Below are 16,261 nucleotides of genomic sequence, written 5' to 3' on the forward strand. Positions count from 1 at the left end.
GACGTGGATGTTTCTTTATTGATAATTAACATGACAGCATGGGTCTTGACTAATGAATTTCATTTGTTATTCCTAATTGTTGACGTGCATGTATATAATCTCTATCATCCTACCTCGTTTCTCCTAGTTAATATTCAGAGTGATACTATGTGGTGAAATTTCACAAGTGCAAGGGATCGTTGGCAAGTAATATTTATTTGACTAGTTGAAAGTATCAGTCCTACAAGAAATAGACTTTAAGTTAGATTGTATCGACTGGAAACTAAACTTAAATGTAACCAAGTCACAAAATTGAGTTGATGTTTTGATTGTCTACTACTAACATTTGTTCTAACTTCTATTTAAATACACATAAAGAATGATTTTATAAAAGCTTTTATGAGAAGATTGTGTTAGCATTCTGACTCCACCTATTGTTTCCTATTCCAATTCTTGGCCTATAATCTTTAGTCTTATTAGTGTATAAATTGGCAACTGTTATAACACACTCACTCATAGTCAAAGTCAAGAAAATTATTTAGTCAAAGTCCAAAATTTAATTGGTCAAAGTCAACGTAAAATAGGGACTTAAATGAAATAAATTATTTTATTGTGGTTTAATTTATTATGAAAAATAGTTAAAGGTTTAAAATGGATAAAACTTAATTTTAGGGATCTACTTATATATTATTGGAAGTAAAGGACTAGATGTTATATTAAATTGAAAAATAAGGACTTCCTTTGCAAAAATGAGTTAGTGGAGTCCAAATGTCCAAATTGTAATCCCATTGCCTTGATTTTTCATTTGCATACATACGTATAGAAAAATTTGAGACGGTATAGAAGAAGATCTGAGAGAAAGGAAGAAAAAGAGAAAGAAAAGAGGAAAGAAAAAGAAAAGGAAAAGGAAAAAAAAGGGGGAAGAAAGAAAGGGAAAAAGGGAAGAATAAAAAGTAAGTGTTGATTTCTTCAAACTTGGATTCTCCATTTCTCCATTGATTTAGAGATTTAGGTGTAAGTAGGTTGAATTATCTTTTTGAGTTTATAGAAATTTTCTCAAATTTAAGGTTTAGCAAAAATTAATGATTGTTGATATATGTTTGAGGCATAAAAAAAACAACAATAATATTAGTGTTGAAAGGAAGGAAATGTGAAATGGTTTTGTAAATTAGAGTTTTAATCTTTGAATTATTGTGTTTATATGATACATAATATTTGATTTATGAGGTATTACAGTGTTAAAAGGAATTAGGATTAGTTTTTGCTATTTATAATTAAATTTCGTGAGAAATTCATGTAGGTGCTACTTCGAAATTCTGCCCAGGATAGTGCTATTTCTGTCAATGGTTTCGGTGAGTCTTTTAATGTACAGAATCTGGTGTTACAATTCAGAATTCTGGGATGTTAGTGCTGTTTTTGTCAAAACCCCTTATTTTCAGATTTTGATTGTTTGAATGAGGTTATATAATAGATAGTGAATTTTAGGTAATGGATTAAGTTGTGTGTAGCAATTAATTGATTTGATTATGTGTAGTGATTGACTAGTAAATAATCAAGGAGAAGAAGAGTTGGGGAAACGAGGATGTAAATATAATAGAAATTGAGAAGTTAAGATGTAGATTTGTATTAATTTAATTGTCATATTTAAATTTCAGAAATTATACCTCTGTTTCAGGTAAGGATGTGAAAACTTGGAAAGGTTCGTCAATTTAATCAGATTTCTATTCATAGATCAGTACGTGGAAAAATATAAATATTATTAAAGTATTTATAAATTAAGTATATTGTTAAAGTATGTGTAATTATGTGCTCGAATTATATGGTTATTATGGATATCTTTTATTATAATACATGTGAGATTTTAAAGATTGTATACGGTACATTGTGAATTGGGATATGATAAATGATTTTGAGATCGACCAGAAAAGTTCCCATGATTATATATTTCTTCTAGTTCACTAAGGGGCCTTGGCCATGTTCTATACTACACTGAGGGGCCTTAGATCGGGGATAAAGGATTCTCGATCGTGTACATATAGTTCACTGAAGGGCCTTGACCGTATTCTAAATTTGATTATGAGAGGTTTTTGAGACTAGCTTTCGTTCACGGAGGAAGCCAAAGGTCCGTGGCGAAAGTTCTTAGCCCGAGAGGCAGATTACATATTTCAGTCAGATGATACATTTTTGGTGGATTTTTCACTATGTTTGATGTGATGAGATGATAACATGGTTATCAGCTGATGTTTATATCATGATTTTGAAAGATATTTTACGATCTTATGTGAATTTTTCACTTTTGATTATGATTACATGATGTTATCTTGTGAATTATTAAATGATATGAACTCAATTTTCGATAGAAATGTAAAATTGAAAAAAGTATAATTATTTTCGAACTTCTTCACTCACTGAGCTATCAACTCATATATTTTTCCACGATTTTTCCTACATGTAGCAATTGATTCTTTTTAGTTGGAAGAGCCTAATGATTTCGGAATGAGAGACACACGGCATATTGAATATTTTAACTCATATTGATAAAACACGAAGTAAATATTTTGGGCTCATCGCATTATATTTTACGTAGGCATTTGATTTTATTGCATTTTTTTGAAATAATTCATAGTTAGTCTTGATGATAGATTTGACATCTAGTCAGCATCTATCAACGGCACACGTCACGTTTCGGGTCCATTAGGGTGATTCGGGATGGGTCGTGTCAGCAACCCTAATCAGTTTTAATAAAACATATCTTTAGAGATTAGTTCAACCTATTTTTAAACACAACTTGAAATATCCCTATTCAAATTTAAATACCCAAAAATGGATTAATTTGCGTGATTACATATTTTGATTGCATAAGTCATAAACTATTATTCTTAATGTTTATTGAACTTTATGTTGATTATATCACAATGTTATAATCCTATTTCGAACCTCCCCTAAATAAATTAAGCAATTTATTAACTAAATAATGAACAAGCATTTAAATAAGCAACAAGCATATGATATCAAGAACTTGTTTGGGCCACATTTTTTAAAAATTAATCACATTCCAAACTCATTTTTGAACCACAGAGTTCCCAATAAAAAACTTTTACATTGAAAAAATAAAATAAAAATAAAATGAACTCTCCATACTTTTTAATCAGACATTCTTCAAGAAATCATTATTACAAAATCTATTTTCCCAAAAATGGGCACAAACAAACACTAAATGTTTTATTGATTAGAATGAAATGCATGAAATAGTGATTTTAACTCCTTTAATAGTGGCATTACGACTTTTACAAGAATACGAATCACTGGGCAATTTTTCTTGTTCTAGCAATATATTTGGAATTTGGATCACTAAAGATCAATAAACTTAGCTCATAAATAATCTTGCGGTACGTGAATATATCCTTGTGAATTTTCTTTTCAATTGTTTTCTCATATAATATTTAACATAAACTATCTGTTTGTGGACAAAATGCCATTTAGAATAACTTGTATCTATTGACCAGACAAAGAGGATACTATGTATCTTTATTTTTAATTTCAAACAATATATGATGCAACAAATATACTGATGTCACTGCATCAAGTCATTAATTCATCGCCTTCGCAATTATTTCTACCGTACAACATTCTCAACAGATAATTTCTCAATGGAGGTAAAAGGCTAGACAATAGGACCCACGAATTGTGGAATTTTTCATCATTTAGCTATTCTTTAAGGACGGTGCACCAAGAAAGTATCATCAAAGAGTGTGGAGTTGATGAACTCTTCAAGGATTGGGAGCTGATGGTTGTCATCGTAACTGTACATTAGAGGAACCATTCTTGCAATATTAAGAGAAGCTTTTGTGAAAGATGAGCTTGATGAGTTTTTATTTAAACGAAAACACTCCTTGTCAAGATGCTTCCAGTCACTTGATATCATATCAATAACACACTCCCGCACAGTCTCAATAGTTGATCCTGGATTCTCTTTCATGTAGCACTCTATGTACGAACCATCATTTCCATCTTGCTGCTCATCCTGTCGTTAGTTTGATACAAAACAAATTAACAATCAACGTGTAATTAATTAACAAGTATCAATCATAAAGTTTAAAATTCTAGATGATGGTCATGCCTAAAAGGTTAAATTGTTATAGAGGGGAAAAGTACTATGGAGTTATAATATAAAATTTTAGTATGTAATTAATTACCTTGGCACTTCCAAAGTCATCCCAGAGACGGAGAATAGCGGCCACAGAGGATATGAGTTCTGATATATCATCCACTTGAACGGCCCCTCCTGTTTTTCTATTGACTCCCAAAAGAAAAAAGAGGTGGACGAGCACCACATGTACTCCTGAACTCACCTTCCCATTTTCTAGGTACTCATGTGAGGTCGGCAAGTGCCCTGAAGCAAACCATTTAGCTTCTACTAGGAATGCGTCACACAGACTTCCCCACTACAACAAATGAAGGATATGCCATTAATGTCATCTATGTATGTCATGCAGAGATATATTAGGCCATAGTTTTGTTTAGCTAAAAATATTAGATTTTTATCTAAGTCAAAGTTAAAACCACACATTTTATTAATCTATAGTTTTTATTGACATTTTAACCATACATTTTATCAAATTTTATCAAAATATACTAAAAATTTGATTTTTATCAAAACCAAATAAGGGCCACATATTGGCATGGATGAAAAAAGAGTATCTATCTTACTGCTGACTTTAGTGAATCAATCGGATTATATCCGTGCTTTTTGTAGATCTTGTAGCCTATATCATTTGTGGTGTCAAGAAGGGCTTTGTAGCACATCTTCATGGGTTTTGGTAACATCTGAACGATCGCATAGTCCCACCTGTACACAATTTAAATATTTAAATCATCAAAAGATATTCAATTTAAACATATTGCATGTCCAATATTGCTCTCCCTTCTAAAATTAGAAAAGAAAATGTTTTATACATGTGCACAGCTCGGGTAAAGACAGTAAGTTCTTCTGGTGTCCCATAAAGATCGAAAATGTCATCTATTATGTAAATAAACGTGATGGATTTGGTGAGCTCAAGCCTTTGCTCCGACATGCTTGGATCGCTCAGGGAAGCCATGGACCATGTATACCATTTTAAAGGTTGGTTCCTAGCCTGCTTTAATTCCTGAGCCAAACCAAGGTTTTTCCACCACCTAAAATTACAAAAGATTCCATTTTTAGTTTTCCTCAAAATAGTCAAGAAATTTTCATACGTACTATGTCTTCTTACTCGGAAATTTTGGCCAGTTCTTGTTGGTTGCCGGTCTTTGCCACGGAAATATTCATTTTTGCGAGCTCTTTCAATGTTTTTCTCCATCCATTTATGCCTTGGAAATCTCTAATATACTTCTTTGCAGTAAATCTTGCAATGCTTCTGTGATAAGGATGCTTCAATCTGCCACTAACAATTTGGCCACTAAATTTTGCTGCTTCATCAAGAATATCTTCTCCTTCTGTCACTAGCTGCGCAGCTTCATACAATTCCATCAATCCTCTGATATCTTGCTTTAATTTCCCTTCAAACACCCCATCTTTTCCCTTGAATTTATTGAATATGTCTGTGTCATGGAATTAATTTGATTACGACTAATAATCATTTCTTTTTCAATTAATTAACAAAAACAAGCACCGAACAAAGACAAAAATAATAAAAAAATAAAAAATTTCAACCTGCGGAAATGGAAAAACCATGTTCTCTCAAGAGTCTGAAGAAAAGTGAAAGATCATGAAGAGTGTATCCATCAAAAGAAGTGGTGGCTTCCATGTAATGTCGCCGAAGAACTGCTTCAATCTCTTCCTGAAAATGGTAATTAACATCTAGTCGCTGGATAGCATCCACCAACATTAAGCTTTCTATTTGATTTTCTAATTCCTCTGATTTCAATATTTCCCTGATATCCTTCAGTTTTTGTTCATATTCCATGGAAAATTCATCCTGCAAGTCAGACTTGTTTTTTGCTTTGCGCGAATATACATCGACACATAATATACAAAAAATATGAAAATATATAGTTATATAACATGAATAACCTTAAAACTTTGTCCATTCAGAATAATTTGGTGGGGTTTAGTGAGTTCAGAGGTTGCTTCAAGAATGGTCCACTTCTGAGGAGTAGCTCTACATGCAACAAGAGATGGTCTGATAACTCCATTATCTGCAATTTTTGTATAAATATTAGAACAATGGCTGGGAAAAGACAAGGGGCTCTTGTAGACTGCCATGGCTGATAGAAATGTATATTTGGATAAATAGCTATGCTTATTAATTAGAAGACGTTTGCTTGATAACACTAAGAATTGATTATGGGATTTATATAGGGTGCAAACCACATGCATTGTAGTACCTGCTCCAATATTTTCCACGTTATGATGACTTTCCTATAAGCATATGTTATAGAAAAAATTCGTGTTATCGATGGAACTAATTATTGCTACATGATAAATTAATTGAAACAAAATTATGAACGGATGGAGGTGGCATAGTGGGACCAGATTCCTCAATAGATCATCAGTTTGGGGTCAAAAGTTGACAACTGCATTTTTAGAGGAAATTACACTTAATACCCATTTTAAAATAATAATTCATAAAATATATTTCAACTTTTTTTTATACTATTATTACTACATTTTACAAAGTAAAAACGAAAAACAATAAACAAACATATATAAATTGATTTTGCTGACGGCTCCTATTACTCTACCAAACAAGCCCCAATCTAAAATTTTGGTCTTTTACCAAAGAAAAAACCCCCAATTCCATGTAACCATATTCCACCAAATTCAAATTTCCCTAATCCAGAGAATCAAAAATCCCCCATGTCCAGTTCTATACATTCATCATCAGTTTCATGACATAGCTAAGCAACTTACTTATCCGCACCATCAAGTTCTTCCAAATTACGCATTTTAGAAAGAATTGTTATAGAAAGATGTTTGTTTGAATGGCAGCCAAATAATAATAATAATAATAACCATGACATTATGACCTTGTTTGTTTATCATTATTTCAAAATTCTTGTTTCTCAAACTCATTTTCAATAATATATTCTCATAATATAATATATTGCATGTATACCTTAAACGTATTCCTACTTTTAATTACACATTCTTAAAAAAATCACTATTTTAAATTTCATTTTCCTAATTTAATGATAGCCAAATAGGGGTTAAATTGACTTCTTGGAAGCAAGCATAGACAATTAATTTGATTGATCAATTAAAAATACTGCACGATTAATTGACTAATCTACTTTTTATTACATAAAATCTATAAAATAAAGTATTTAACTACATTGTCACGGCATAACGTTTTATTATAAATCTATTATCTGAAATCTTTCCATGCGAGATTAAAGCATGATATATATAAATTGATGTGTAGGAAAATTAGATATGTTTGATACTTCAAATTATTTAGCACAATTAATGCAAAAAATTCAGCTCCTCGTAGAAGCTGGATTTAGTGGTTTTTAGAGAAAATCTAATTTGTATCTCCTCTAAAAAAATTAAACAAAAAGAAAAAAGGCAATTTTTTTTTTTATCAATTAAATCATTCTATCTAAAGAGTGAAAGTACCTTAGACTCCTCTAAAAGTACTATTTGACTTCCAAAAACCTCAAGAACACACACTTAGGACTTGTGAGGCCCATTTTTTATGAGAAAAATAGATTATGTAATAGTGACTTTTGGATAATAGTGATTTTTTTGAGAATGTATGGTCAAAAATCGGAAAAAGTGGATTTTTGTTTAAAATTAATTTTTTGGAAGAATGTGTATTTAAACACGGATTTTAAATTTTTTTAAAAAAAAGGAATATTTGTAGAATGGGGCTGAAACTAGAGCTTAATCATTTAATCATTAAATATATATGTCACATAAGCTACAATATATCAAATGTAGTGATGGTTACCACGTTTTTAGAAGGTAAGAGGAAGAAAATAGTGCCGTGCATTGGGAGCCCGGGGTGGTGGGTGCAACATTTTTAAAAGGCAAGATTAAAACATTGAGTGTAATTCAAATTCAAATTTATTTCAATGGACCAGTAAAAAAACTTATTAATACTGTATCATTCGGATGTTAACCTTATTTGTTCTTTTATAACGTACGTAATATTCTCGACACAAAATTAACTTCTTAAATAGAATTGCTCTAACAATTTTTGGATATAATTAAGAATAGCGAATTCCCTATTGCTTAACCAAAAAGTCTTCCCGACTATATCATTGTTTCTCGAATTTAGTTCTACTACATAAGATTGGGTCCCACATACACAATACCCACCAAGAAAGGATGAACGAATGTCCTTCCCCTATTCATAGCCCTTACTTTATTAATGTCATAAGATGTGAATTTAACTTTAAATTAAATCAACAATCGCTTTCAGAATTTACCTCTTGTTTTTCAATCTCATTTATACCTCATGATTCATTAGATTATATCTGTAACTCAATCACGATTATTTAATAAAATTGACTGTCCATCAAATAAAAAAATAATTGATCATAATATAAAAGTTGAACCCCAACCTTGAGAGCTCCCAACGCTCCACCCCTAGAGCTTTATGATGGAGGTAAATCACAGGATATGTTCCAACAGGCTAGGAAACAATAGCTGCATGTACACTGTGCCTACAAAGAGTCCAATTCCATGTTTCAGGAATCGAACCCCCACACTGCAAATGCCAACAAGTCGTGAGATAACCTCACTCCTGTCTTTTGTACCATTGAACTATGCCCAGGGGACTAATAATTGATCATAATATATTTAGATTGTTGAATGTGTGAATGTACTATTGAAACCGAGATTTCATTATTCTAGGAATGATGCGTGCATTCTAATTAGGAAATGTGTTGCATGTTCATATAGTGTGGGTATTGCTCACTTGTTGACAAATTTACTTTTTGGTTCGAGTAGAACAGAACCACGATGTGTTTATTGAGTCTTTTGATTCCATTTTTAAAGATTCACTTTGTTAAGTTAATTAAGCCATGTATGTTCATTATTATTTTTGCATTTAACTATAATATGAAATACTTATTTTTAATATGCTCTCAAAATACGGTGACTCTTTTGAAAACACTAATTTAGAATTTCAAATGTTTATTTAATTTTAGATGGATGCTCGTTTGAACTTGTAGGACTCATATTATATTGAGACGTCTTAGGATTCCATTTTAAAGTAGTCAACCTATGTGAATGTTTTACCTATTAAAGTATCAAGGTATCTTAGAAATTGAGTAACACTAACCCATAATTTGGGAAATGGGAAAAAATAGAGAATTGATTAAATTGGCTGTGACTATTGTTCATATTAATTAAATTATAATACTTCAAGGCTAAAACTGATGTTGTTATGTTGTAATATCGTTCAAAGGAAATTAATTCTGTAATAGAATTATTATAAACTTTTGGGGATGATTAAGATAGTCACTTTCCTTTTGCTTCCACAGTCATATGTTCTAAAATCAAATGCAACCACAAAAGACTAAATCCCTCAGAGACTAATATCCATCACGAAAGAAAGAACGTACCCTTCGTCCATTCAGATTCCATTTTGCGAAAATATGGTTAATATGACTATGTTGAAAAACTTTGGAAATAGCTTAAAGAAATTTACTTGACTCAATCAATGCCCAACAAAATTTTCTTTCTTTATTGTTTCTTTAGTTTCAAAAATTGATCTCTTAAAATAATTGGATGGCAATCTTGACGCTTTCAATAAATTGGTTCTAGATATTACAAATTGCGATGAAAAAGTCTCTGATGAATATGAAGCTATTATTCTTTTAAATGTCATTCCTGATAACAATAAGGAAGTTAAAAAAATGCAATCAAATATGGGAGGGAGACCTTTACATTCAATGTAGTCTAAGGATAGTAAAATGAAAGTTGATAGAAACGAGTGAAAAACATGAGAGATTCACCAAATAATGAGTAGGTCTCATTTTAGGGATGGAAATGCGCAAAACAATGGTGGCAAGAAGAATGGGTGAAGTAGATCTGAGTCATAGGGGAAGTCAAAGGGGAGGAAATGTTATGGTTGTGGAAAACTAGGACATTTTATAAATGAATACCTCAAAGAGAAAAACAAGTTGAGAGATCAGAGGGGTGGTGAACCTAGTGAGGTAAACATTTTTGTTCCAAGAGATAAACTTGGGGAGTTTATATACTCTTAAATACTTAACCAGGAAAACTAACCATCTTTGGACTCCTATATGCAGGAGTGGATTCTTGACTCTGGTGTTCTTTTCATGTTACATCAAATAAGATCACTAGTGTGGGGTAGTGTTGCTGTCTAATTTGATAGTGGTTTTGTGCTCACACTAAAAGAAGTTAAGTATATTTTATGTATGGTAGGAATCTAATTTCTATGGAGGAATTAGAGCGTACAGGTTTCACTTGTGTACTTGGTAATGGAGTGTTAAAAATATTCAAAGGAGCACTTAGAGCCTTTAAGGTTACTATAAGAAATGGTATATACATTACGCATGCGGAGATAATGGGTGGTTTAAATTCTACTATCACTTACACTAATAACACACAGAAGTGACACAATAGTTTAACTCACATTGGTGTTAAGGGACATGCCTTAACAAGAAAGGTGCGTTTGGTAAGGATCAAGTGCCGGACACATTGTGTGACTAGTAAATGTCGTAGGATTTCATTTGCATCTCGTACACATAAGACATCTAGAGTGTTAAAATGCATTCATACTGATCTATCGGGTCCGGGAAGCAATCTCACTTTTGGTGGTAACAAATATTTTGTCTATTATTGATGGTTTTTCCAAATGTGCATGAGTTTATTTATTGAAAGATAATCTAAAACGTTCATGAATTTTAAAAATTGGAAAGTTAAGGTAGAGAACTGGTGAAAAGGTAATATATTTGCATACTAAGAATAGTCTCGAGTCTTGCAATGCTAATGAATATAGCATAACTAGACATAAGATTGAGCCTTACACTCTCCAGTAAAATGGGATTGCAGAAAGAGTGAATCATATTTTGGTTGACAAATTTAGAGGGTCTTTGACACCCATTTTCACGGAAGAATGAATTTTAGCATAGTAGATTCATGGAGAATGTGTGGATGAGAAATAAAGAAATTTTTTTGATTTACGTGTAATATTATTTTAATGAAAAATATGTGGTTAAAAAAAAGAGAGTGAAATATGCATTTTGAGAAAACTGGAAATCAAACGGGGCTTTAAATGTATGATGTTAAGTACTGGTGTACCTAAATGGTTTTGGAACGAAGCTGTTATGAATGCATCTTAGTTGACTAATATGACTTTATTCGTTGGTTTAAATGGTGATACTCCATATGAAATATAGTATGATCAATGTTTTGATTATTCTATACTTATGACCTTTATACTTCTTTGCCTCATCAAAAAACTAGAACCTAGACCTAAGAAGTTTGTCTTCTTATGTTACCCTAAAAGAGTTAAGGTATATAGGCAATAGGATAGAAGCCAAAATGGTGTGAGAATAATCATAAGTTGTGATGTCACTTTTAATGAGTCTGAGATGCCTTGCAAGGAGAGCGGAGAACAGTAAGAAATTGTTAGCCATTAATTGAGGTGGAGAGACCGAGTGTCCATATCTCCACTACCTCTAGTAAGGTAGAGAGTGATACACAATAAAACTGGCAAAACATAGAAATGGAAAGTTATGAGAAAATTCTTGAAGTCAATTCTTTCGACCAAGACCCTCTACTTGACTACCAATTAGGTATGTATAGAAGAAAAGAACAAGTATGGAACCACAAAGATTGTCTGATTATATCGTAGCTTATACTAGTTATTAAGAACTAGTTGATAAGAAGCCAAACACTTGTTTGGGGGTTGAGAAAATAGATGAGTTTTCTTTGCTAAGAATCAATGACCTTAGGATAATTTCATAGAAGATGCAACTAGGTCTATAAGATTAAGGAGTGAATAACTAAGAGTGAATCCGTGAGATATAAGCTAAGTTTATAGCCAAGGGATACACATAGAAGAAAGAGATAGATTATAATGAGACATTTTCACCCGTTAAGTATTTCATGATTAGGGTCTTGCTCGCTTTTGATGCTTTAGTTGCTTTTACATGGTAAACTTGATGAAAATATTTTTTATAAATCACCCCAAAGGTTTTGAAAGTAAATACAAACCTAATATGTGTGTTTTTTTTTTAAATGAAATCTCTTTGTAGGTTAAAACAGTCTCCACGTTAGTAATATAAAAAGTTTAATTCTTACATGTTGTCGATTAGTTTTAAGATGAGTGAGTTTGGCCATTGCTTGTAGGTAACACAAATAAAGAGTGTGTGTGTGTGTGTATTTGTTACTTTATGTGGGTGACATTTTATTAATTGGTCCTAACATGAAAGTGGTAAGCAGGATTAAAATTGAGTTAGGCAAAGAATTTGACATGAAAAACCTAGGACAAGCTAGAAGGATCCTTGGTATGGAAATTAACAAGGACAGGTCCAATTCTTACTTGTATATGCATTAAACTCCTTACGTGATTAAAGTTTTGAAGAAATTTGGCATCATCCATTCGTTGAAAATTTACATAAACATGCGTAGCGGAAATAAAAATAATTTCAATTGCCATCAGGATTCATCTTTTTATTTAGATAGAAACTGTGATAAAAATTATACATTTTCTTAAATCTGCAAACTCCTTTGCGTTATCTTTGTTCCAGCAACTTGGATTTGCCCCCCACAACTGTTCAATTGTCCAGTCTCAAATGAATTCCACACAGAGAGCAGATTCCTGTTACCAGAGTTTTCACTTCTTGTGCTAGCAAGAATTTTGAGATTCTCTACAGATTGAAAACCCTAGCCATGTAGTTATATAAGCCCAAACGGGTTTGGTCTGGTCTGATCCAATATTTAATTAATCTATTTAATTAAATCCGATCTGTGAATTAATTAATCCAATTAATTAATTCAGGCCTATAAATAATCAACCCAATTAATTAATTTATCTAACAATTATTAAATTAATTAATTGACAAATTACAATCTTTCAATTCTCTTTTGTGTGCGACCCATAGGTTCCCAATCACGATACCTAACGACGTGAAATATTATTTTGATATAATCAAAATTGATAAATTAGAATACTCTTTTAATTTATCACTAATTCACACTCCCCTTCCCAAATTGACATCTAGCAATGTATCAGGGTAACACATGCAACGAAAAATGTCACGTGATATGACAAAACCAAACTTATTCATTTACCATGAAACTATAATCCCTCCGTCAATATGAGCCGATCAATTACGAGATATGGAAGTGTGTCAATCTTGATTATCGATCATATCTTTCATTCTATTATTAAGTCAATAAGAGTCGAAAACTCCTTTTTGACTTATGTGTATTCCTTGGCCAAGGATTTCGTTATCAACTTAATTGAACGAAATGCAGATCACAATCTCTTACTATCTAATAGTGACGAATCCTCTATTAGTTGTTCACAACCTTCATATTTTTCTTGACATACCCAAACGATACTGTATTAGTGACCCTTGGTAGAGCAACATCCAACACCATCAAAGCATGACTGTCCTCATACAAGACACTATGACGACCTCAAATGAAAGGATAAATTCTACTACCGAACGTTAGAGATTAACCACTAACACTCAGGTAGTTATCCATGTGAAATCTCTTAGCGAGTCTCTAATGTTTCGTTCTATAACAAAACATCCACGTGTTCATTTAAGTATTACCATACTTTAACTTGTAAGATCAGCTACTTACTTCGCAAGTGAAAAACGCCAGACGTGATAGTCTATCTGTAATAACGATATCCATATTTCATTATTACTTACGACCACGGATTATTTAAGAACCAATCATACGTAATTTATATCTCACAATCACAACTCTTTGTGATTAACAAATCACTTAAACTTGAATCTTCGAACTCTATTATTTAAAATTATTTATCAGAATATTTATTTAAATAAATAATAGATCTTACCAAAAATAATGCATTAAACATATTAAAAATTTTTACAACCTAAATCGATTGGATATAGGGCATAACACTTACAAACTCCCACTTACACTAAATCCAAACACTTATGTATCTAAAACCATAAGCGTCCACATGACGATCATATTTCTGTTGTGACAACGACTTTGTCAACGGATCTGCAATATTGTCATTTGTGGGAACTCGCTCTATCTTTACATCATTTCTTTGTATAATCTCCCTAATGAGATTATATCACCTTAGCACATGTTTGGATCGTTGATAAAATATTGGTTTCTTCGCTTGTATGATGGTTCCATTGTTATTACAATACAAATGTATGGGATCAACAATGCTAGGAACGACTCCCAGTTCATTAATGAACTTCTTGATTCAGACAGCTTCCTTCGCTGCTTCAGAAGTAGCAATGTACTCGGCTTCTGTTGTTGAATCAGCGGTTGTCTCCTGTTTGAAACTTTCTCAACTAACTGCTCCATTGTTGAGAGTAAACATATAACCAAATTGAGACTTGCTATCATCCATATCAGATTGAAAGCTAGCATCAGTATACCAATGAACATTCAGTTCATCTCCTCCATAGATCAAGAATACATCTTTAGTCCTTCTCAAGTACTTAAGAATGTTCTTAACCCTATTCAGTGTTTCTCACTAGGGTTTGCTTGAAACCTGCTCATAATACTTAGAGAATATGAAACATCTAATCTCGTACATAGCATCGTATACATGATAGATCCTATCGCCGAAGTATAAGAAATCTTATCTATGCGATTTCTTTCATCATGTGTTTTAGGGCACATATCTTTTGAGAGGTAAATTACATGTGACATAGGACACAAACCTCTCTTGGACTCTTTCATGTTAAATCTTCTTAAGATTTTATCTATGTACGAAGATTGGGATAAGTCATGCAATCTTCTAGATCTATCTCTATAGATCTTGATTCTCAAGATATACGCTGCTTCTCCCATATCTTTCATGGAGAAATTCTTTGACAACCATAATTTTACCAATTGAAGCATTGGGATGTCGTTTTCCATTAATAATATGTCATCGACATATAATATTAGGAATACGACTACGCTCCCACTTGTCTTCTTGTAAACACATGGTTCATCTTCATTTTTGATAAAATCAAACATTTTGATTGTCTCATCAAAACGAAGATTCTAGCTCCTAGAGACTTGCTTTAATTCATAAATGGATCGATTTAGCTTACATACCTTGCTGGCTTCTTTGGATTCAAAACCTTCATGCTGTGTCATGTACACCTCTTGCAAGTTTTCATTACGGAAAGCGATTTTGACATCCATTTGCCATATCTCATAATCATGGTATGTAGATATTGCAATCAAAATTTGAATGGACTTTAGCATGGGTACAGGCAAAAAGGTTTCATCAAAGTCAACACCTTGTCTTTGTGTGTAACCTTTTGCTACTAGCCTTAGTTTGTATGTATGAATATTTCCATCCACATCGACCTTTTTCTTGTAAACCCATTTACAACCTATGTGTTTTATCCCACCAGGAAGATCGACCAAGGTCCAAACCTTGTTCTCATGTATCGAGTTAATTTCGAATTTCATGGCCTCTTGCCATCTTTTTGAGTCAACATTTGACTTCGCTTCTGTGTAGTTTGCAGGTTCATCATATTTGATTAATAATACTTGATTAGTAATCATGAATTTGTACTTTCTGGGAGGTCAAAAGATCCTACTTGATCTACGCTGAGCTAGTGTCCTCAGGAGTGTCACATCCTGATCAAAAGTATGTCCATCAACAAGTATGGCATCAAACTCAGGTTCATCTAATTGGTCAACAGTATCTATGGATTCCTGAACTTTTTCAAGTTCTATCTTGCTCCACTACCCTATTGTAGAATAAACTCTTTCTCTAGGAATATGGCATGTCTTGAGATGAACATCTTTTCTCAATGGGATTATAAGACTGATATCCATTTGTCTCTTTCGGATATCCTACAAATATGCATTTATCAGATTTAGCATCAAGCTTATCCGATTTATTTCGCTTTACATAAGTGTCACAGTCCCAAACATTCATGTGAGATAAGTTTGATCTTTTTCCTCTCCATAGCTCGTATGGAGTTTGGTCGACTGATTTAGATGAGACACGATTAAGTGTGTAGCATACAACAATTAGTGCATGACCCCAAAATGATTTTGAGATGTTTGCATGGCTCATGATTGATCGTACCACGTCTAACAATGTGCGATTCCTCCATTCAGATACACCATTATGTTGCCGTGTAT

The 16,261-nt window shown here is 32.4% G+C and overlaps 1 protein-coding gene across 1 annotated transcript; it reads right to left on the reverse strand.

Moving 5' to 3' along the window:
* Positions 1–3,484: 3,484 nt before the first annotated feature.
* On the reverse strand, positions 3,485–15,577 carry LOC111395219 ((3S,6E)-nerolidol synthase 1-like). The gene is made up of 9 exons (XM_023021213.1): positions 15,215–15,577; positions 14,359–14,461; positions 6,032–6,156; positions 5,672–5,936; positions 5,232–5,559; positions 4,936–5,154; positions 4,690–4,828; positions 4,176–4,424; positions 3,485–4,003 (listed from the first exon to the last, which is right to left on the reverse strand). Exons 1-9 carry the CDS (start codon positions 15,575–15,577, stop codon positions 3,695–3,697), a joined length of 2,100 nt encoding a protein of 699 aa, XP_022876981.1. The 3' UTR covers positions 3,485–3,694.
* Between the last annotated feature and the right edge of the window lie 684 nt (positions 15,578–16,261).

Source organism: Olea europaea, chromosome 6 (assembly GCF_002742605.1).
Source record: "Olea europaea var. sylvestris chromosome 6, O_europaea_v1, whole genome shotgun sequence".
Classification (NCBI taxonomy): domain Eukaryota; kingdom Viridiplantae; phylum Streptophyta; class Magnoliopsida; order Lamiales; family Oleaceae; genus Olea; species Olea europaea.

Coding starts and splice junctions, on each gene's coding strand:
- LOC111395219 (XM_023021213.1), bottom strand. CDS start 15,577: ATGAAATTCGAAATTAACTCGATACATGAGAACAAGGTTTGGACCTTG. Junction 14,462..15,214: donor AATCCAAAGAAGCCAGCAAG/GTATGTAAGCTA, acceptor ACAATGGAGCAG/TTAGTTGAGAAAGTTTCAAA. Junction 4,004..4,175: donor ATGACTTTGGAAGTGCCAAG/GTAATTAATTAC, acceptor AACTAACGACAG/GATGAGCAGCAAGATGGAAA.